The sequence below is a fragment of the Lepisma saccharinum genome, chromosome 4, assembly GCF_977018435.1.
Source record: "Lepisma saccharinum chromosome 4, izLepSacc3.1, whole genome shotgun sequence".
NCBI classification, from domain to species: domain Eukaryota; kingdom Metazoa; phylum Arthropoda; class Insecta; order Zygentoma; family Lepismatidae; genus Lepisma; species Lepisma saccharinum.
The window spans coordinates 79,571,848-79,596,055 of NC_139232.1; the positions used below are offsets into that span (position 1 = coordinate 79,571,848).

The following is a 24,208-nucleotide window of genomic DNA, read 5'->3' on the forward strand; positions in this document are numbered from 1 at the left end:
CATGATCATATTGTTTGAAATGCTCCTCTGTAAAAATTTTGGTAACTTCTCTTTTTTCTTTCTTTTCAGTCGAGAAATATGTAATGCTACTGGACCTGGGAACCTTACATTGTGCCCTCTCTGTGATAAAGCCTGCAATTATCAAAAACTGGTTGATTCATGTTCCTTTGCCAAACTTACATATCTCTTTGACAATCCTGCCACTGTATTCTTTGCTATATTTATGTCTTTTTGGGGTAAGTACACAATTTATTATATAAGTTTTGGAATATAGAATCGAATCCATATGACTGTAACATATGATTTAATATATACAGGGTGTATCAGAAGTGATAGCACAAACTGAAATTGTGAAAAGTACACAGTAGTAGAAGCAAAAAAAAATCTTGGTAAACACGGGGTCACTAACGAACCATTTGGGAGATAGTTGTGAATGTATGGTTACGATCAGCCACTGACTTGATTGTTTGTACACATCATGTGCTTGTCACTTTACAAGTGACACTTTACAAGCCTGTTATGCCTTCCATCCTGTACAGGATGCATGGTTTGTTTACAACATTCCCTTTCGGCAGTGTTCAGTTTTAAACAAAGGCACCTCAGAGTGCGGCAAGGAGACAAGTGTCTGTACAAACAATCAAATCAGTGGCGGATTGTAACCATACATTCACAATTATCTTGCAAATGATTCGTTTGTGACCCCATGTTTACTGAGACTTTTTGCTCCTACTTTTCATCATTACCGTTTATGCTATCACTTCTGATACACTCTGTATATTTATATGTTTAAAAACTACACTACAATGAACATAGTCTTGTTGTGTACATGTGGGTCACAGCTGTCTGTAATTTCAGTGCCATGTTACCACTTGTTAGTATTCTTTAATAGTGTTTTTTGAAGAATAGCTATACCCTGGAAATCTATTAGTCTAATAGTCATTATGCAAATTTTCATCGTGTGTTAGAATCCACATTGGAAGCTTCCAACATTTCACTGTTCACACTTCTGAATCGGTTTAGTTGGACAAACTCCTTATTTTCAACACAGCATTAGTACATAATTGACACACACACTCTTCCATTCTGCAATTTCTCAACTTAATAAGTCTGTATATATGTCCCAGAAATCTTTAGATAATTGCTTGCACTTAATATAGCCAAACCCTTCTCAACATGGGAACAGAAATATGTCACAATTAAATATAAAAGTGGTAAGAAGGCTGCTTCAGCAACAATAAGGAGCTGTGTAGTGAAATATATTGTTTCAGACTGTTCAGGTGTAAATTATAAATAATATTAGAATGTAAATTAAACATAAATATTAAATTGAATATTAAACATTCCTGTATTTCACCTTAGAAAGTAAAACCAGGAGTGCCCACGGGGGGGTTTCATGACGTGCCTGCATCATGGGAATTTTTTTTTGGGGGGGGGACAAAATTTTATACCAATTCTATATATCTTCACACAAAAATGGAGGGGATCGTATCCTTTGATTGACTTGTTATTGAGTTCTAGGTTTGGTTATTATGTATAGTTTTTTTACCTACCTGTGGGTGATCGCGGCGATAGGGTTGAAATGAAGCACCACCTCTTATGCCCTTAGAATCGGTTTGGATGGAGTGGGGGGCATGGTATTCACATTCATACAAGGTTAGTCGAGCAGACAAACTGTGCAGAAAAAGGCTGACTAACAATGACAATGAGCATAAAGTATCTAAAATAAACATATATTGCTTAAATGTGTATATATTATACAGTGATGCAACCACAGGGGAGCAGGGGGTCATTGCCCCCTCCCCCTAACCTTCAACGGAAGATAATTCTAAGGTAGCAAGGGGGGACAAACATTGTCGGCCAAGGGCACCTGCAGCGGGGCACAGAGGAGCAATTACCCCTTCGATTTCAATTTTTATGCAAATAAAAATTCATTTTGTAAAATTTTCTTGCTTGCTTCGCTCACATTACCTGCTCTTCTCATTTTCATCAAGTTCAGAGCTGTAGCTAGGGGTGGCGGGAGTTAGCCATGGCCGCCGTATGATCTAAAAAAAAAAAGTTGTAAAAGAGAGAATGCCATGGCGTCCAGTACAATTATTTGCATACTATTAAAACAATATTGTTTTCAATTGCAAAAATTGGATCTAAAAATTTTCTTGCTCGCTTCACTTGCATTCTGCTTGTATTCAGTAATATAATGTATTTAGATAATATGTGTTGCATATTTGCATTGAATAAGTTTTAAATACATACACAATTTAGTGTTGGCTTGTTGCATATGTATTTTCTATTTTATGTCGCTCCATGTTGCATATGTGTAAAACATATGTTGTACATGAAAGTTACACATGTATCTTTGGAATGCATTCATCATTCATTTTCTGCCATTCAAGAATACAGTTTGTGTGCTTGATTTCCATTATTAGTTAATGTGAAATTTACAGTGTTGAAAAAATAGTAGTAGTGTAGTAATTCTAATAAAAATATTAATAATAAAGCCATTGTTAATGTTATATTATTATTATTATTGGTACATTTATCCTGCTACTTTCCCCCGCCGCAGACAAAAATTTGCTGGTGCACCTCTGGTATTATATTTTTCCGCAAATTTTGTCTGACAAAAATAATTTGAGTAGGCTACTTAATTCAGCATAAACGGGGGGATGTTCTACCTTTTTTTGGGGAGTGCATCATGGGCCTTGGGGGGGATGGGCACCCCTGAGTAAAACTACAATTTTTAAGAATCTTATTTATAAAAATGGACTCAAAGTTGCAGATTGTGGGATCAGTGATGGATACATTTGTAGTAAATAAAAAACAGAAATTTTAATACAAAAATAGACTGTATTTTGGACTCGAATTTGACATATATTTCAGTGTTATTATGGCAAATAAAATCTCAAATTGAATTTGCAAATTTTATATTTTACTCAAAATAAATATTTCAATTCTAATAGACATATTCATCATCTTCATCGTTGAACATGTATGTGAAAGTAGGGCCTATAGTTTACTCTTGGTAAATTAGTATATTCTTCTTCCACTTTTTGTGGAATAATTTATCAATTTTTCCAGATTTTTCATTTTTACAGGTTAATTCAGATTCAGAAAGATGATATGTTGGGAAACAAACTTCAAGTTTTGTGTTTGAAAGTTTCATTTTCCAATAATTGTATATGTTTTTTTGTAATAATGTGACAAAATGTAATAGTAAATTGCACCTCCAACTTTTGAAATCATGTAAATTGAGCATCACAGTGTGAAATCTCATATTTCATGCCACCATGAAAACATGAAATATGCTTGTCCTTATGAGTCATATTGTGAAAATTATCTGAAATGTCATTAATGAACTGGCATGCCATCCTAAGCTGCTTATTGCCATATAACATATGTCAGGCTAATCCACATTTTTCAAAAAATATTTTATTTTAGTCAGATATTGCTAACATTTATTTTATCATTGTGACAAGAGCACTGATTGTCTATCCCCAGCCACTAGCTTTCTTGAACTGTGGAAGAGACAGCAGGCAGTGATGGCTTGGGAGTGGGATTTGACGGATGTTGAAGAAGATCAAGAGCCCAGACCAGAATTTGAAAGTTCTGTGAAGACGTACAGAATAAATCCTGTGACGCATGAAAAGGAGCCATATATTCCATCATGGAGCAAAGCTGTGAGGTTCATTGCTACAGGCTCAGTTGTGTTATTTATGGTAACTACCTTTATGTGCATTTACTTGGATCACATAACTGTAATTCTGCACAATTTAGCATGCGAGTGTACCAATTTTGTTGTATTGAGAAGAATATAAGGAAAAATGTATTAACAGAGAAATGTCTTGTATAATAACAAGACCTCTTATTATGAAAGCAATGCACCTAATAAAAATCACATCAAAAGTAATTTTTCCATTTTTTTTTTCATTCCTACAGGTTTTTGTAGTCATGGGAGCAGTTCTTGGAACCATCATCTATCGAATCTCACTTGTGAGTGTGATATATGACAGTAATGATAAGTTTGTAAAACAATATGCAAAGCTGTTCACATCTGTCACTGCTGCTTTAATCAACTTGACAATCATTATGATACTCAACAGGGTAAGTATCAGTGCATATTTAGTGTATATTAAGTGTTAGCATATGGAACAAAAATATGGGAACAATATCACACCAAAACATAAACATCAATATTTGAATTTAGTGTACTGAAAAGTGGAGAAGCAATTAAAAATAAAAATATTTTTTGTTAATTTGATTATAATTTTTCAAATGAATTAATTTAATCCTCTGAATAAAAAAAACGAACAATATGAGTGATAAGTGAGTGTGGTGTCTGGGGGGAGGAGGGGAAGAGGGAAGGTTGGATGTGGAGATGACATTTGGTTTGGGTAGTTCTGTGTGCCCATATTTAGGCCAGGATGTGCAGTTGAACTCATGGCTGATGTGTAGTTTCTTTTCCTGCATTTTCATACTGAGGTGTTGGTGAATTGGAGTAAAGTGTTTGATTGTTACCCAGAAGCAGTTGTTGGAAGCAGTATGTGACTGTGGTATGGATGGCAACAGGTGATGTCCAGGTTTTTACTGGAGGAGCAGTGGTTGTTGATTCTTTTTGCATGTATGCATTATAAATCCCAGAAGATGCAACTTCATCGTACTACTTATGACTGATTTGATAATAAGTTAAATAAATTTGTGCATGCAAATATATGTGTGTAAAAATCTCCAATATTATTATTGTTGCACACACATAGTGTCTGTAAAGTGAGCCCCACTTTCGACAATTTATTATGCAAAACCATGGTAAACAAGGTGATATTTTATGACTTGCATGATGCACAAGATGTCCAGGTTTTACAATTCCCACATTACATTATGGCGCCTCAATGTGAGAGCTGCATGTGAAGTGACAATCGATGTGATAGTCCATCTCCTGCCAGACTCTGCACAATATTTCAGGTACCACTGTTGCTGCAGCTTCTTCAATCCTTCCTTGCAGTTCTCGCAAGTGACATGTGCCCTCACAAGAAAATATCACATTGTGATAAATTCAGCAATCTTGGGAGCATTTGTTAGCTTGATTGACCGCTTTGTGGGTGTGCATGGTATGGCATGTGGATTCTTGGTCCCCCAAACTTGGCAATTGCATTGATTGATACAAAATATGACCTTATCACTGAACTTAAGATGCTCAATAAATCTATCCTTCAAAACATTTTGTAAGAGTCGTGGTGGTCCAGTCGGTAGAGTGTCTGACTGCCATGCGGAAGACCCAGGTTTAAATCGCAGAGCAGGGGATCTGATCTGAGGTTGGAATTCTTCCAGCCTCGTCCCCACATAAAGCAACTTTCTCGCTCACCCAGCCTCAAATCAATGGGTACCTGGAGGCAACTCTAGGGGTAAAGGTGGCTGGAGAGTAGTGCTGATCACATCACCTCCAAAATGGTGGAGATCGGGAATGTTTGGAGTCCTACCCCCACATCCCCTAAATGTGCCTTTATGGCACGGTGCTATATACATGGGGAACTTTACCGTACCATAACATTTTGTAATGCATATGCGAAACTAAAGCAATCCCCTCAGTCATTGTTCCTGAGCATTTGATGTAGTTGCAAATTGTCCAGGTAAATTTTCAACCATTTCTTTAACACTTACCACACTGTTTGGGTGCCTTTTTTTCTCATTTAGTCCCAATAGTGTGTTGCACTTGGGTAGCATGGCGATTTTTGGCAAATTGAAGGATGCAGATAGCTTTCTCAACACCAGAAAATGCCACACACACTGTGTGGAACTGCACATGACCATCAAAAGTAACTACACTAGAAGTAACTACACCGATAAGTCATATGGTGTAGTCTTGAACGTGACACATGATGCATCCAGATATATCAGCCACAAAATAAATTATAAGTAACTCAAAGTGGGACTCACTTTATAGACATGCAGTATATCATGCCACACAATGAAAAATACAGGGTGCATCACAGGAAATGGACGATTTGAAAATAGATAGAACTCCAGTACTGTGCAATGAACATTTTATATACCACATTGAAATGATACAGCATAACATGCCATTTGAGGCAGATTATGTATGGAAAATAATATCACTTAAATGATGACTGTTTTGGCGAATGCAAATGTGGAGTCGTTCCTTGAACTGCTCTTCTACCCTCTCCAACAGTTATTGGGTAATCAGTCCCACTTGCTGACAAATGGCGTCTGACTGAAGGTAAATGAATTCACATATTGACAGGTCGGGTGACCGTGGAGGCCAGGGAACATCACCAAATCATGACACGAGTAGACTGGTGAACATGGCTTGCAAGACATCCATTAAGGCTCTGGCAGAATGGACGGTGGGCGTATCCTGTTGAAACCACTCTTCTCATCTGTTGATCCTTCGTCTCCATAGTTCTGGTTTAAAAAAGGCGTTGACCATCTCGATGTACCGAGCTGAGTTTACAGTCACAGTGTTGCCATTCTCCTCAAAAAAGTGGGCCAATGATGGCACATGCACCAACAGCACACCAAACAGTCATTTTCAGGCTGTGCAATGGTCGTTCATTCACTTCACAGGGATTTTCTGTTGCCCAATACTGAAAGCTCTGCTTGTTTACTGCACAATGAAAATATGCTTCATCACTCATCATGAGGATGGTGTCTTCATGTTCGTCGGAAATGTGAGAATGTTTCTGGCGATGGCTGAACGTTGTGGATAATTCCCTTCGTGTAATTTCCGCACGATCACAAGTTTGTATGGATGGAATTCCAAATCCTTGTGTAAGATTTGCCATAGTATGCTTCCACTCAGTCTCAATTCGAATGCATGTTGCCGAGCAGAATGGGTTGGACTCCTCGTGATGGCCTCTCTGACTCTATCCATGTTCTCTGGGGTTTGTGCCATTGCAACAGGACCAGGTGATTTCATCTTGATTACAGTTCCATGTGTTCGAAACACTGTAACCCATCTCAAGATTGTATTGTGACTTGGAATTGACCCATGACGCTCGATGTTGAAATGGCGCCGAAAGTCGCTGCATTTCAATCATCGACATGCCACTTTTCATGATGCTCTAATGTCCACGGCACCATAACTGCAACTGACATGCATGGGCTGCTGCTATGCTGAGCCAAGCCAAGCAGAGCCGATCCGAACAGAGGCAAAAATGGCATGGCGGAGCGAGTTCAATGCCACCCTACTTCCACCTCTACTCCCTCTACCTACTTTGAATTCTCCATTTGAAAACCATCAGTTTCTCATGATGCACCCTGTATATGAAATAATAGTTTCTTAATCTTGAAAGAAAATCTGAACTATAATATCACATATCTAAGAAATAATAATTAATGTTCTTATTATTTTCCAGCTGTATCATAAGATAGCACTGTGGCTAACAAACTTGGAAAATCCAAGAACACATACAGAATATGAAGATAGCTTTACTTTCAAAATATTCTTTTTTGAATTTGTTAACTTTTATTCTTCATTGATCTACATAGCGTTTTTTAAGGTAAGCCTAAATTATTAGAATCATTTGTTTTAAATTGTTTTCCGCTTGAAGTACACAATATGAAACTTCCTTGCATTATGTATTATATCAAAATCATGCAAATTGCCACAAAGTATATCTGTAGTAATGTATCATGGAAAGCATGTAAACAGTATTTAGGAGGAAAATTTGATAAGCTTTGCATTATTTCAAAAATTTCAACATTGAGTTAAAGGTTGTAAAAATATTGGAGAATCTACTTCAAAATAGCAAACCAAGATTAATTATTAATTAATTAACAAACAATTAATAATCAAATGTCCAAATAAATTGCCAAGGTATGTAGTTTCTGACTTTAGTAGTAGACACATGTGTGTAGTATCTCTGTATATGCTTTTTAATATATCAATGAATATATCAATTGATACTGTTTTGTCATATCTCCACTTTTTGTCGGAAATGAGTTGATGATGTTATTATGTTCCATACATATTAATGTGTCATGTTCTAAAGCAGCATATCTGAATGTCAAGTGGTGCGATTTATCAACATTAATATAATATTTGTGCAAATCATGTAGTGTATTTAAAATCCACATAAATCCAAGTTCAATCAGCTCTTCTGAAGAGTTAATGCAGATGAGCATTTGGCAGAACAGTATTCAGCCGGAGATATATTCATGTTGCAACTTAGACATATGTTCTTGGCATTGCTACAGAGTTGAAGGATTTGAATGTGTATTATATGAATAGTAAAACATTGTAATACATTTTCAATGTTGCCACAAGTGTAAAATGTTTGCTTCCAAATATTTAATAAAAAATCACAATGCATTGTTTTGTTATCCTTTACAGGGACGATTTTATATGCATCCTGGGGACAGAGACGCCAGGAGTTCTGAATTCCTGAAGCTAAAGGGCGATATTTGTGATCCAGCAGGCTGTTTGTCAGAACTGTGTATACAGCTAGCTATCATCATGGTGGGAAAACAGTTTTTTAACAACTTTCTGGAAATTCTTTATCCGTAAGTAGAATCTGAAACTTGGCTCCTTAAATTCTGAACAGAGAGTTTGTTTCTCAAGAACTGAAAGTCTTGTTTGAAATATAAATAGAGTGGACCAAGTTGATAAAAAAATGAAGAAACTCAAAATGCAATAAAATGTAAAATCGAGGAAAATTTTATTACATATGGGTTTATTCAAACCATGAAGACTGGATGCATACTGTGAGAATATGTGCAGGACCATAAAATTGGAGTTCTGCTGTAACTAACAGGACTGTTACAAAATCAAGTCAATTCATCTTATTTATGTATTTACTGTGATTTTGATTTCTTGTTATTTAACATCGGTTTTCTGACACTTTTGGCTATTATAAAGTGACTACTGAAGATTAAAAATTGAGTAGCATCAATGCTATAAGTGTTCATAAATTACTACACATTTATAGATTATGGGTACATGAATACCTAGCTAGCTACGAATAAGTGCCAAGACAGATCAATACTTAGTAATGCTATACTACTGCTTGGTTTAGCAAATGGGGGAAGCATACTAATAGCTTTTACACTCTTATTTGTTTATTTATTTGATTTAGTTTATTTTACTTCGCGTTTTGTGCCTCTTGGCTAATTTGCAAAGATGGGGATGAGTGATGAAATGATGAAATTGATGAATGGACATTCACAAACAACCAAGCCCGACCGGGATTCGAACCCGGGACCCTTGGCATCGCAGCGCGATGTGCTAACCACTCGGCCACAGGGTTGGGCTTTTTACACTCTTGTTGTCAGCCACATTCAATATATAACACTGTGAAGTTCAAAATTGTACATACACACTTCGATAATAACAGCTTCATAATTAAATGGGTGGAAAGAGAGAAGGGGATATTTTCTGGAGGTACTCGCTGCCCCTTCTCTGAACCTCAAAGTAGAACATTATCCAAAAAAAAAATGTTATTTTTCATAAAAGAAATATATTGCAAATTGTACATTTGTATTTTTACGTTTATAGGTCATATTTACAAGCACTAAAAGTGTCAATATACATGCAAATATTATTATTTTAATTGGTATAAATACTGATATGCTTATACAGAGTATTGAATGATAGCGATAGAGTACAATCTGTCTCATCCTTAACATTTATAACAATGATTTTTTTATTTCACCTCAACAGAAAAATTATGAATTGGTGGAGTATGAGGGTCCATAAAATGAGAAGCAAAGACTTGAATCGATCTTATACTCGATGGGAAGAAGATTATCAGCTGCAAGATGCTGGACGACTAGGATTGTTTGAGGAATACCTTGAAATGGGTACGGATAATTGTGAATTATTTTATATATATTTATATTATACTGCAGGGGTGATTCCTCCATGTAGGAAGTGAGAAAATTCTTACAGTTCATTTATACTTATTTCCAGTTCTCTACTTTTTAAAGAGTTTAATGCACATTATAGTCCTCCTCCATGGCCATACGGTCTAAGGTGTTGTGCTTTGGGTTCCGACTGCAGGATGGTATGGGTTCGAGTCCACCTGGGTTCAGTCTCTGGGTTCTCAGCCTGTGCAAAGGGCCGGTGGCAACCCACCATCGTGAGGAAATTGGGAAGCTACAAGTGAGGAGCGTAAGCCAGTCCTATAATGGCTGGGGATTTGACGTGTTGACCACACGTCACCCCATTACCAGTTGATGAACTCCACACCTCTAAGTAGGATTGTGGGAGGCCCCAAAGCCCTTCGAGGGCTGTTGCGCAATGGGCTATTATTATTAATGGACATTATAAAATCATGAGCACAATGTGCACACAATTGACTAGGTTAGAGCTGACTGATGTTCTTCACTCCAGCTGCAGCCCAAAGACGATGGGAGTTGGACACACTGACTGAGGTACCTCGCTGATCAAACCATGGGTCAAACTACAGACAGATGGGTGAGGGGCAAAAGGGACAGTGCAGGGGAAGGGGGAAAGATTGAACAGCAACAGAGAGCAGGCTAAAAGATCCACGTAGAAAGCATGAAGAATTTCCTCAATCAGTGATGCCAACCCCAGCAAAATTGTACTAAACTGAGCACAGTTCAATATTTCTTGGCACCTAGCACCCTGCTTTTGCCATAATGGTAAAATCTATTATAATCTGAAAATGCGAGTCCCTGGGAGGGCGAAATCGAGTTCAAAGGAATATGTTTTCAGGAAATAAAAATAAAATTATATCCAAATCTTATTTCTACTTCACCATCGGACCTTTTTCAAATACGAGACAGGAGTATGCCAACTGAGAGGCAAGCTTTTTACAACCATGCCACGATTCATCCTCTATCTTTTCTTTATCCTGACCAATTTAGTCTGTGAAGAAATTTTAGGACAGGAAATCGGTAGAATGTTGGGGGTAAACAAACAATTTTCTCAAACCTTTTCAAGTTCTATGCTGAACCCATTTCATTTGTTGAGCCATTGTAAACAATTATGTGGGAAAATTAACAATATTACATAATTTTAGTGAATAATAAGTAACTCAAGTTCAGAACTCGAAAGGTAGATGCATAATTTAACTTAAAACCACAGGTTTCCAGAAAAAAAAAGTAATTAATAATAATAAATCCAAGCACAATTTAGAAGCATTTAGCATAATTTCAGTATAAGCAGCACTTTTTATTGTCCTCAATCCACATGACAACAGGGAGGGGAAACAAAATATGAAATATCGTGAATGCTGTTTTCATAGGTTTTTGTAGGTTCACATTTAAATATTTCATAGCTCAAAGTGAAGAGCAAGCGCACCTTGTCCTACCTTGAGCATGGGCCTGCAGCTAACATTCTAAATGCAAAGGATAGTACAAGCAATACCTGTAATGTCATTGAACGCATTTTTCAAACCTTCCTCGGTTTTCCATAACTTCTTCCTACATCCCAAAAAAGGCACGAGTCACCACTGTTATACTGGCCAACAATGGTTTGTTAAACAAATAATTTTTTGGCTGCTTATTTTTCTTTGGAAGGCATATTTCGATTATGAAATCAGATTATCTGTATAGGGCTACATTTCTTTGTAACAAAACTCACCAATATATGATTTTTTTCTACATGAAGGATGCAGGCCATGAAATATCAAACAACTTCATTCTGTCTGTTGAGTGGCATCCATTGGCTTCATATTTGAATGTATATTTTAATATGTAATAATTTACACGATATTAATACTCATTTTACCTTCCACTTTCAGTCATACAATATGGATTTGTGACGTTGTTTGTAGCTGCATTCCCACTGGCACCGCTCTTTGCTCTGCTGAACAACATTGCGGAAATTAGATTGGATGCTTACAAAATGGTGACTCAGGCCAGAAGGCCTCTGGCTGAGAGAGTGGAAAATATAGGTGCTTGGTATGGAATTCTTCAGGGGGTTACATATACTGCTGTAGTTTCCAATGTGAGTACAAAAGGCAAAACTGATTTTAGTAGTAATTAGTGGTAGAAGTAAGACCACTAATTTAATACAAGTTGACTTTCATGCATATGCTTGACTGACTCTTCTCAACAATATAAAACATCCATTCATTTCCATGCTATGTAATGTGGCAGCTCATGGTTCATAATGTTGGTGCTTTCAGTGAAGTTGCTGAAGTCCATTTAATGCTCAACAAAATCGAGACTGGATCTAAAGTTTAAAGTGGAATCCAAAGAGACACACACACATATTATATTAAGTGACTATTACTTGATCTCAGTTCCCCCACTTTTAATGTGTTTTACATGGATGGGTCCAAATCAGTGGAATTAGTGGGATGTCCTTTTGTTGTGGACTCTCAAAGCTACAGTTTTGTCCTACACCCTGCCTGTTCAATATACATGGCAGAACTGTATGCAGTTCTAACAGCATTGAATTTTGCTGATATTCACGCCATGCAGAAAGTATTTTTATGCACAGATTCCATCAGTGTGCTTCAGTGTCTGGAATTGCTGAATTCCAGGCATCCTGTCGTGCAGCATATATTTTGACTGCTAGTATCCTCATCTGCCAGTGCTGTTGTCTGCTTCTGCTGGGTCCCTAGTCACATGGGCATCAATGGGAATGAAGCAGCCAATGCTTCCGTCAAGTCTGTTGATGCAGATGGTGACATTCTCGTCCATCTTGCCAGCTAGGGACGTGCAGAATGTGTTTCTTGACACTTAACAGGAAGAGTGGTATGTGGTAATGGGAAACAAGCTTTACGCTATTAAGCCCATATAAGTGCGTGGCATTCCTCGTCCATCCCTCTCGTCGAGAAGAAGTTCGTCTCACGTGACTGAGTATTGGACACAGCTATCTAACGCACCATATACAGCACACATCTCCAAGGGATGTCCACAATGCCCAATTCAGATCCATGGATATTGTGGATGCGCATAAGACGTCCTATGGATGTCCCATTCTGGATATCCTGGATATTCAGTTAGTATCCCATCCTGGATATCGTTAGGACGTCCCGTACTGGATATTCATGGGATATGTGGTATTACGTTCACGTGTTATCACAAATTTGACATAAATGTTTTGATATCCATGTAAAGATTTAGTCATAGTATCTAGTCTCAATTATGTTAGAGGGTCTCACAGATGGCGTGGTGGTAGCATCCTAGCCTTGTAATCAAGGGGTCCTGGGTTTGATAACCGGTGGAGGCACATAGTGGTTTGGAACCCACTTTAAACTGTAGGTCCAGTCCCAATTAGCCTTTCTGTGCATAAAGTAGACTTAAATCAACAATTCAATCAATTTAATTAATTCAATCATAAATTAAAAACATCTGCCACAGGAATTACGTTGTCCGTAGGCAAATTGTCTTTTCAGCGACTCACGCATGCTCACCAAGCAGGTGAAAGTTGCCACGAGGCTTTCTTTGTGTCTCGTCTCAATCAGGATGGCAGTTTGCATGAGGACATTGCCTTGTGTGGTAGTGAAGAATAAGCAATGCTTACTATGCTTGTGCATGTGAATACAAAGTACTTTTCGGATGTGTAGATGTGTGTGTGTGTGTGAATTTCTGTGCGTAAGTGCATGTGTGTGAGTGAGTGAGTTAGAGAAAGAGAGAGAGAGTACTTGTTTTAAGCATATGTGTACTCGAGGTCTTTGATTTGTGTAAATCTAGTCCAGGAATGTTCTATTTGTATCCAAAGTATGTGTGAAACACATAATGTCCAGATTAGGTACAATTTTCGTTCAGAATATATCCTTATGCACAAAGAAATAAAAACATCAAGAAAATGTCCCTATCATGTGAACTCATGTCCGAAAGTCATCCACAGAATGTTCAAAATGATCCAAATAATGTCCAAAACACATCCAACAGTGATCCACAGGATGTCCAAAACACATTCAAAAGTGATCCACAGAATGCCTGAAACATATCCAGAATGTCCAAAACACATCCAAAAATTATCCACAGAATGAAGAAAACACATGAAGGGGCAGGGGGAAAAACGATGAATGTTCATTCGAGACGATTTGCCAGGAAATGAAAAACAAGTATTTCTATTCATAAATACGCCATTATATGCCAAAATAATTATTTTTAAGTATCTTTTTACTCCTACAGATCTAGTTAACCATTGGTTAATTATGCCGGAGAATCGGAGGAAACCTAAAAAGAGTAATAAGCAAAATTATTCCGAAAAATGTGGTTTTAATTCTACATTGCATGTGTGCACTAATGAACAAAGACAAAATGAGAGTAACACTACAACATTAAAAAGAATGATGTTTGTTATTTATCAAACTATCATCAAACTGAAAAAAGTTGGATGTCTTGGGGGTAGCTCACACACTATTCCTGATCATCAACTAAGTAGTCCACATAGAGATCCTCATCATTTTCTACCGTAGCGTTGGTGGTTAGCATGGTCTCGTAAAACTGTTGAGCCTCTGGGTTGGTGAGAAATCACTTCAAATCCTGGAGATCCTTGTACTTGGGCAAAGAAATGGGCAGCGGTCCATTGTACAGGTTTCTCAAAATGGTTCTAGGTGAAGTATAGGTAGGTCCTTTTGTTCTTTCCTCGCTTCGGTGGTCGCCACATGACATCAGCGTGCAAGTAAGTGCCAAGATAGTCATTGCGGTAGAAAATTTTGATAGGTTTTTCAACTCTTATCTCCAAACAACACACTGGGCTGGTAGGAAATGGACATTTTGGCAGGTAAATTGGCTTCAAGAACTCAGTCCACGTCTTGAAGAGCTCCTTCGTCCAGTTTACCACAGCAAATGGCGTTGGTTTGTGTCTGCTGCTCCTTATTACATCTCTTCATTCGTCCGGTAACTCAACATAGGACTGTTGATATATGTAGCTCATGTTTTTATCGCACTCTAAGTAGGAGTGGCCCCTGATTGAAAAAAAAAAAAAACATGTTGATGGCATCGAAACGACGTTTTTCTGTCATGAGACAGTGGAGGTATCGAATGACAGTATAGTTCTTGTTCTGGCCGGCACAAGAATTACAAAAGATGACCAAGCGACGAACTTTTTCCGGCAAAACGTTGTGCACAAAACTGTCGACCATAGAGCACACATCATCTGACCCTTTATGAGCAACGGTCTCGTCGTATGACGAGAATCACCAGAGGAAAGGATGTGAATATTGAAGCTGTAGAAGCTCAACCGACGTTTATAATAGGGCTACACATCATTGGTGCTAATGTTGGGGGTTGGTAAATTTTTCTGAAAATCCATGGTAACTGCAGCTATGGTGTCATCCTTTCTACTGAGCGAATAAAACTTCTGAGCTTTCAGTAAATAAAGTTTGTGTTCTGTTTCTCTTTTTGATTTTTCAGAGTCATTGATGCCAGCTTCAACTACACAGCCTTTTGCGACTTGTACGAGTCACCTCCTCTGTTGAGATGGGAACGTGACGTCAATGCAAACAGATTATGACGTATTTCTAAACATATATACAAGTTCCAACCACAACTGTACCAATCTAATTAAAGTTGTCTGTGACATCTTGCACATAATTTGAAATAACAAACATTTAAAAATCTTAATATCTCAACAAATATTAAGGAAACATTCACATTCGTCACAAATAGTACACAATAGAACTGATCACAACACTGCACGATTCAACACACGCACAACGAACTACTGGAATAACCTTCCCGTAGCGCTAACCCGTTTCAGTGAGGCACACATTATTTAACAGAAAACACTCATCGTTCTTCCCCCGACGCTCGGACTTTCATCGTTATTCCCCCTTGCCCCGTTTGTTTAAATGCATTTTTCAGGCACTTCTTACCGTTTTCCCAACCAAGGCCGTTCACATTCTTATAGTACAGCTTCTGAGCTATCAGATGGCGCTGCGATCTCAAAATGGGCGAAAAATCGACATTCATTGTTTTTCTTCCTGGGTCTTCACATTCATTCCTGGATATCCTATGGACGTCCCCTGGACAGACATATGGATATCCAAGGGACATCCTATGGATGTCTACTGAACATTCCGAGACATCCTATGGATGTCTACTGAACATTCCGAGACATCCTATGGATATCCAGAATTTCGCCGCGAATATGCAGAAGACGTTAGATACATCTCCTGGATATTGATTGATTGATTGATTTAGTTTATTTTACTTCGCATTTTGTACCTCTTGGCTAATTTGCAAAGATGGGGATGAGTGATAAAATGAAGAAATTGATGAATGGACATTCACAAACAACCAAGCCCAAGCGGGATTCGAACCTGGGACCACGTCTGCTGGATCTGTGTGTGCTGTATGGGATGGTCACTTGCTGCAAGGGCTAGACCCTCTGATGTGTCATGTTTGTAATGTTGTTTTAAGCATTCGGCATATTCTTGTTGAATGTATCGAATATGCTTTCCTCAGGCAGACTTTTAATCTTCCGAACTGTTGTCATCCCTGTTGGAGGATGATGACCGAATTTTTATCACATGTTTTTACCTTCTTGCAAAGAACTGGACTCTTCCACTGTCTGTGAGAAAGCTTTTAGTATCTTGTTACTTTCTAATGTGTTGTGTTTGTCTTGTCCAAGTTCCTTTACAACTTTGCACTTTTAATTTTTCCCAAGTGGCTTTTCACACTCCTTGTTTTAACGTTTTTCGGTAAGAATTTTACGTAAGAGGATATTTTCCAGAATATTTTGAAGGGTGGAAAATGGCCCAAAGTGCTGATGCACACAAACATATTTAATTCAATCAGTCAATCATAATTGGTATACACAGGTTAAGTCATAAGTCATGGCAACTATTTTTTTTCTCGCGAACAGGCGACAATACGAAAAATATAAGATAGACGTTTGAAAGTGTATGAAATATACTTTTGAGAGAAGCCATCAGATGGTGTATGTGAACAACAGTGGGGTAGTAAGCATGCACCCAAGTTCAGTCGGTGAGGGACAGCGTTAAAAAATATCACCTTATCTAAAATTCTTACCTAAAAGTTAAGAAGGGGAAAAGAGCCCTCGAGTAAAGATAAAAGTGCAAGGTTGTAAAGGGACCTGCACAGGACAAACACAATACATTAAAAAGGTAAGGCCAGTCTAAATCTTCCTTAGACACAGTGTAAAAGGCCCACTTTTCTCAAAAAGCTAAAAACATTAGCTAAAACACTTGGGAACATTAAAAGTCAAGGTTACCAGATCACTTAAAATGGAAGACTTTTACGATTTTTTTTTAAAAAAAAAATAAAAAACAGGCTTGGTACCTATGGAAACAGCACCCTAATGTTCACACTCATGGTACCTACTGTGACATCAGACGTCATTCAAAGTAGCTACTAAAAAAAAAATAAAGTGAATATATTAATAACATAACAACCGAATGTACTACAAACCCAAAGAGATTCTTCACATTACTAAATTCAAGAAAACAAAGCCCACGTATACCTAAAGAAATTGTTCATAATACTGATATTTATAGTGGAGAAGACAGAGCCGAACTTTTCAATGCTTTTTTCATGAGAACTTCTCCCCTCTCTCAGTTTCCGACCCTCTCCCCCACTTAAATTCTGTCTATCCTCACACACTATCTTCAATCAAACATCCCCTGAGGAAGTCAAATACCTTCTCGCTTCATTGTTCCTCCACCAGTCCCTAGTTACAGATGAAATCCCCACAATATTCCTACGTAAAACTGCCGACTCCTTGGCTCTTCCCCTGTCTGCCTTACTCAACAAATGTTTCTCTGAGGGTGTGTTTCCAAATAACTTCAAATGGGGCAACATTGTGCCCATTCACAAAACTGGAGATAAAAAATGTGTAAAATCCTATAGACCTATTTCACTTCTGTCGCCGCTATCAATTATTTGTGAAAAAATCATCAAAAACAGGTTACTTCAGTTTACATCACCGTATATCAATACAGCACAACATGGTTTTCTTCCAGGAAGCTCTTGCCTAACAAATCTCTCCATCTTACTTTTGCATGCTGTCAGAGCTATTGATACTAACTCCCAACTTGACACTATATATTTGGATATTTTGAAAGCCTTTGACAAAATTAATCATAAATTTCTTCTACATAAATTATCATCCAGATTTAACATCCATGGAAAATTTCTCTCTTTACTGCAGGACTACCACCATGAGCGTGAACAACATGTTGTTCTTCCAGGTACCTCTTCTAACTTTCTTCCCGTTTTGTCTGGAGTTCCTCAGGGGAGTGTCTTAGGGCCACTCCTATTCCTTCTGTACATGGATGATCTCCCTGAAAAACTGTCCTCCCTCCCTATCAATATACTTTTGTTTGCCAATGATTGTAAACTCTTCAAGGAGATCTCATCGCATCATGACGTGATGATTCTTCAAAATGCTCTCGCAGAACTTAAATGGTGTTGTCATTAGAATCTAGAATTAAACCCTCAGAAATGCTCTTTCCTTACTTTTTCCCTGAAAAAGAACAAACTGGTGTCTGCTTATGCTATTGAAATCAATTCAATCCAAAAAGTTTCCACTTAAAAGGACCTAGGTATTATCATGGATGAAAAACTCACCTTTAATTATCATATTACAGCTACCACTAAAAAAACCATATGCCTTCTTGGTCTTCTATACAGATTTAGTAAAGTTCAAAACCCATCATCTCTTGCCTTATTCTTTAAATCTTTCATCCCGCCCATCCTTGAATACTGCTCCCCAATTTGGGCAATGGCCTCAAAAACCAATCTTATCAGAATAGATTCTGTTCTCAGTTTCTTTCTTGCCATTGTTCGCCATAGAATACCTTCTTTCCGACATGTATCCAAATCAGACACCATGACTGCTCTGAATATTCACTCTTCATCCTTTTGTCATGATCTAGCTGACATGAAATTTTTATACAAGATAATAAATGGCAAAATCAGAACAGATCTCCTAATCAGTGAATTCACACTTAGGGTACCCCAAAAGCAAACTTGCAACTTGCAACTCTTCCACAACCCGACCACTAGGCTATCCCTTCTACAACGCTCCTTGTTTTACAGGCTGCCAGAAATCTACAACAAACTTCCCCTGGATGTAGATATTTTTCTTCCAGAATGTAATTTTTATACATTACTGACCAAGAACATGTAAATCTGTCCCATCTTGTTATTGTTTTTATCATTTGTTTCTACTTTATGTTGTTTCAGTGTAAAATGGCCAAATAAGACTGTATCTGAAACTCTGAGTAAATAAATAAATAAATAAATAAAAATTACTCCTAGATGCTAGACACAAGACTAAAATATAGGACATGTCCAGAAAAATGATGGTGTTTGGTAGCCCTAAGACAGAATTGATTATTCTGTACTTTATGTACTTTATCAGTATTGCCTAAGATTGATATATTGGTGTATTAATTTATTTATAAAATTACGGACAATTTTACTTATTTTATATTTCTAGAATTAAGTGTAAAATTCTGCCGTATTGTTATTTTTACAAATAAATATGAGGTGCATATATATATTTAGGTTCTGAATGGAACTAGAACTGGACCAAACCACTTTGAACTGATGTCAATACTAATGGTGAAACTCTCACTGATTCCCACCAATATCAATACTTGAAAATTGTAATAAATTCAAAGTAGTTCAGAATAATTATAAATTTTAGTATGTACATATATTTCTCACTTACCAGAGTTGGCTTTATAAACATTCAAAATTTCACATGTAGTATTAATTTTATCACAAAATCCATATCTCTTCACATTGTTATTGCAAATATAAGGAAAATAATGTATTTTGCATGATTTCCAGGATGTTAAGACTCCATGAGGCATCCAGACTTTGGATAAGTATATGCTGGTATCTGTGATTAAATTTCACTGATATTTTGCCCTGGTATCAGCCAATAATGGACATTGGTATTGGCTCAGGCCTAAATGGAACATTTGCAATATTATATCATTGTTGGTAGAATATTGGTTAACAGTATGGATACATTTTATATCTGCAACCACTGCTCAATTCCTAAACTACAGTATTAAAATACTAAAGTGAATGTTAAATTTTAGCGAGTTAAACCTACATTGAAATGACTAATTCTTTCTATTTTTTTTCCCTTGCAGGCTTTTGTAATAGCTTATACAAGTGATTTTATTCCAAGAATGGTTTATAAATTTGTATATTCACCTACTGATGATTTAGTAGGTTACATAGAATCATCTCTATCTAGTAAGTTACATTTTAAGCCTATTCTCTGTGGATGTTCAATGGTTCTGTGTTCAAAAAGTTCTGAACTTTTTTTAGAGAATACTAAAGGTTTATCATCATTTTGAAGGTTTTAATATGTGTCAATCTTAATAGAATATTTGGAAAAATATTATACATTAAGAATCTGAAAAATCTATTGTATTTTTCAATGTGCAGAATAAACTTACGCTGTGGCTAGGATGCAGAAAAAAAACTTTTTTAGCAGAACATTCACATTCTTCTTCATATTATTATTATTGTTGATAGTGGTGCTGGTGGTGATAGTAGTGTTATTACTAACAATGATTAGAATAAATAAATTTGAATTGAAAGCTGCAGAACTAGTCTGTTCAAAATCTACATGCAATTGCCTAATATGTAGTGTGTAGAAATTGCAGAAAAAACGAAGGCTCTAGCTGGTGAAATTTTAATTTGTATAGTTTTGCACCTTTCAATTCATGAGAGTGGTAACATACATACATACATACATACAAATTAAAATTTCACGAACTACTCTTTGGCATGGTAAGTGCTCCAGATTTGCAGTGGAATCACAGGTATGTTGTAGTTTTAATGCCCACCACCATCTGCTCTTTCGAAACATAGTATAGTATTAAAGTAGGTAAGTATAGTGTAGTTCTAGGCAGGAACTTGACTACAGGTTAGATGTGTGTCAAGTTACCAAAGGGGCTCACATTGTTGTCTATTTCATGTATTTATATTACATTAAAGACAAGTTATGTGTGTTTGAAATCGATCACATTGATGAAACAATGCATGTGCTGAAGAAGAATTTTTGCATAATATTATGTCCAGTATTTGCTTAACCCTTTGTAATTCATGCGAGAAAACTTACATCGATGGTCTCGCATGGTCTCAGAGACCGGGTTTTTAAAATATACCAAATTAATGGTCTAAAATGCCAAATCTTCAATTATTACAATTAGAATTTTCTTTCAACAATTTAGATTCTATAAAACTATAAAAATTGAAATTCTATAAAATTATAAAAAGGTACTCTTTGTTAATCGGGCATGGAACGGCATATCGAATTTTCAGTAAAAACTAGTTATGCCTACAGCCACACATGGACTGAGACAGCAAGTGACTTCAACAAACCCTCCTTAGTGGCTCGAATATCTTAGTAACACTGAAATCAAAATCGTGAGGTAAAAGAGAAATGTTAGAAACTCAGCTAGGCAGAGGGAGGGTGTTGACAAAAAAATCATTAATAAATAACGACTTTAAAATCACACACCCGGAACGAGAGACCATGCTCAACCAACGCAGGCTTAAATAATATATCTGTGATCCCTTGCAAATTAAGAAAGCAGTATATATTATATAGTTGCCTTCCAATTTTTTCAGTTTTCAACACTTCCGATTATGACGTTGACATGGGTGTAGAAGACCATGAAGATGAACCGCCAATATGCAGATACAGAGGATACAGAAATCCTCCTAATGCCACCAAGCCTTATGATTTATCTATACAGTATTGGCATGTGTTTGCTGCCAGACTAGCATTTGTCGTAGTGTTTGAGGTAAGGTTATAAAACTCACTTATATCCAAATCAATAGAGAATTTAAAGTGCTATATTCTGGGTATTTAATGTAATTTTTGCTATAGTGTCTGTATCGTACTTAGATATACATATGTGTGTGTGTGTGTGCAAGAAAGTGAAGATCCCTAGAAATAAAATTCAGAGAAGCTAATTATATATGCATTAATTGAACAAATAAACAATATTCAATAAGAAATAACTGTAATGTACATTAAATTTGCAAGAAATATGATGTGGATCACTGGGTAATACATTTTTATATATATGTGTATGTACAATTAAATAATTTCAAAAAGGATTACTACAATTGTATGCAAATAGGAAATAGCTGTAAACTATTTTCAAAAGTAAATTATTTTATACCCTGTAATCTTATTTATTTTTATTGATGTCCTAAATCATATTATTTTTTTAAAAAGTAGGGGAGGGAAAGAGTGGACCATTCTTCCTTATGGCCCGAGGTGGAGGGAAGAAGGGAAAGCTGTGTGGGGACTTTTCGTCCCAAGGTTTTTTTTTTGTGGTCGATCTATAGCAAGAACTTGCACTACATTCTGCAAGATGTATAACAGCTGAATTTGAGACATACTATACTAAGTATAAATCTGAATACAAGAATTTGCTAAAATTAATGAAACAAATTCACAACGAGAATCTTATTAGAAACACTGACAATAAAACAAAGACAATGTGCGATATAGTAAAGATGGAAACAAAAGGCAATATTATAAATACAGAAAACATCACCCTAATACACAACAGTGAAACCATAAAGAATCAATTAAAAGTAGCAACAATGTTTAATAAATATTATGTGGGTATTGCACAAAAATTAACAACTTCCCAAAACAATAAAAAAAGGTATACAAGGCAAACATAAACTCTTGTCACAAAACAATGTTCGTGTATCCAGTCACTACCAAGGAAATAAAAGTGATCATCAATAAAATGAAAAGTAAGTGGTCCTGCAGTGTAGATGAAATACCTTCCACAATTATTAAACAGAGCAACTCTCACATTGCCCAACCACTGTGTCACATAGCAAATCTGTCACTCTCAACAGGATTATTTCTGAATAAAATTAAAGAAGCCAAGATAAAACTCATACATAAGAAAGGTGATAAAAAAGCATGGGAAATTACAGACCAGTTTCATTACTCTCGCCATTCTGAAAAAAATTTTAAACTATCATGTATAATAAAATCACATCATTTCTAAGCAAATACCATGTCATCAACACATCTCATCACGGATTTTGTACAGGAAAATCAACCGTCTCCGCTATATTTGAATATCTAGAATACGTGAGGGATCTGTTAGACAATAGGGACAAATGTGTAGGCCTGTTTCTTGATTTGACAAAAGCTTTTGTCCTTGCCTCATAGTTAACCACTAAAGAATCTAAATCAGTATGGTATAAGAGGCAAAGCAAATGAGTGGTTTCAATCCTATTTACAAAACCATACCCAAGTCGTAGAGATTATGCAGGTAGACGAAAAAAGTAGGTGTACAACAACATGTGTCTCAGAACAAGGCGAAATAACATGTGGAGTTCCTCAGGGATCTATACTGGGACCAATATTGTTTGTTTTATACATAAATGACTTACCAAAAAACCTAAACTCTGCAAGATCTGTCTTATATGCGGATGATTCAAGCGTGGTGATGGACGGCTCAAACAGTGATCATCTTTCCAACATTAGTCACACAATAGAGGATCTCGATAAGTGGTTCTCAATAAACAAACTAAAACTGAATGTCAAGAAAACTATAGCAGTAAATTTCAGATGCCTAGACACAGCGTTACTTATTATAGTTACTATTATTCTTTGCACTGTGACGTATCTATAATGTCATTGTGTTTATTGTTCACTGAAGATTTCAAGAATCAGGCCCAATTTCGTCTTAATCCGGCCCTGCATGGATGAAATTAATCTTATCTTATCTTATGTAATGTAAAAGGAAATGGATTTGAAATTTCAATTAGAATTATAATCAATTTGATGTTGTCTGACATAGGGTTGAATAGGTAAGAACAGTGGCAACTCTTGGCTTTTTTTAGGGGTGTAGGAAGAAGTTATGGTAAACCGAGGAAGGTTTGAAAAATACGTTCAAATAATGTCACACGTATCGCTTGTAATATCAATAGCTTTTAGAATCTTAGCTGCAGACCCATGCACAAGGTAGGACAAGGGGTCCTTGCCCCCCTTGAACTATGAAATATTTTAATGTGAACCTATAAAAACCTACGAAAATAGCATTTTATATTTTACAAGAATTTCGATTTTGTCCCCCTCCCCCCCCCCCTTTGTCGTTGTGTAAATTGAGGATAATAAAAAGTGCTCCTTGAACTCAGAAATTATGCTATAAATGCTTCTAAATTGTGCTAGAATTTATTATTAATTATTTTTTTGGATATTTGTAGTTTTAAGTTCAATTATGCATTTACTTTGGGAGTTTCAACTTGTGTTGCTTATTATTCACTACAGTTATGTAATATTGTTAATTTTCCC

At 36.5% G+C, this 24,208-nt stretch overlaps 1 protein-coding gene across 4 annotated transcripts in view; it reads left to right on the plus strand.

The window, feature by feature from the left end:
• The window catches only part of LOC145986620 (anoctamin-4-like), a 154,675-nt gene that overhangs the window by 128,817 nt on the left and 1,650 nt on the right, over nt 1–24,208 (plus strand). For all 4 annotated transcript variants that reach the window (XM_083120849.1, XM_083120846.1, XM_083120847.1 and 1 more), the window contains 9 exons: nt 70–236; nt 3,493–3,710; nt 3,931–4,095; nt 7,365–7,508; nt 8,342–8,511; nt 9,668–9,807; nt 11,715–11,920; nt 20,010–20,115; nt 21,502–21,677. In XM_083120849.1, the coding sequence (XP_082976975.1) occupies nt 70–236; nt 3,493–3,710; nt 3,931–4,095; nt 7,365–7,508; nt 8,342–8,511; nt 9,668–9,807; nt 11,715–11,920; nt 20,010–20,115; nt 21,502–21,677 (1,492 nt within the window). The remainder of the gene's footprint in view (nt 1–69; nt 237–3,492; nt 3,711–3,930; nt 4,096–7,364; nt 7,509–8,341; nt 8,512–9,667; nt 9,808–11,714; nt 11,921–20,009; nt 20,116–21,501; nt 21,678–24,208) is intronic.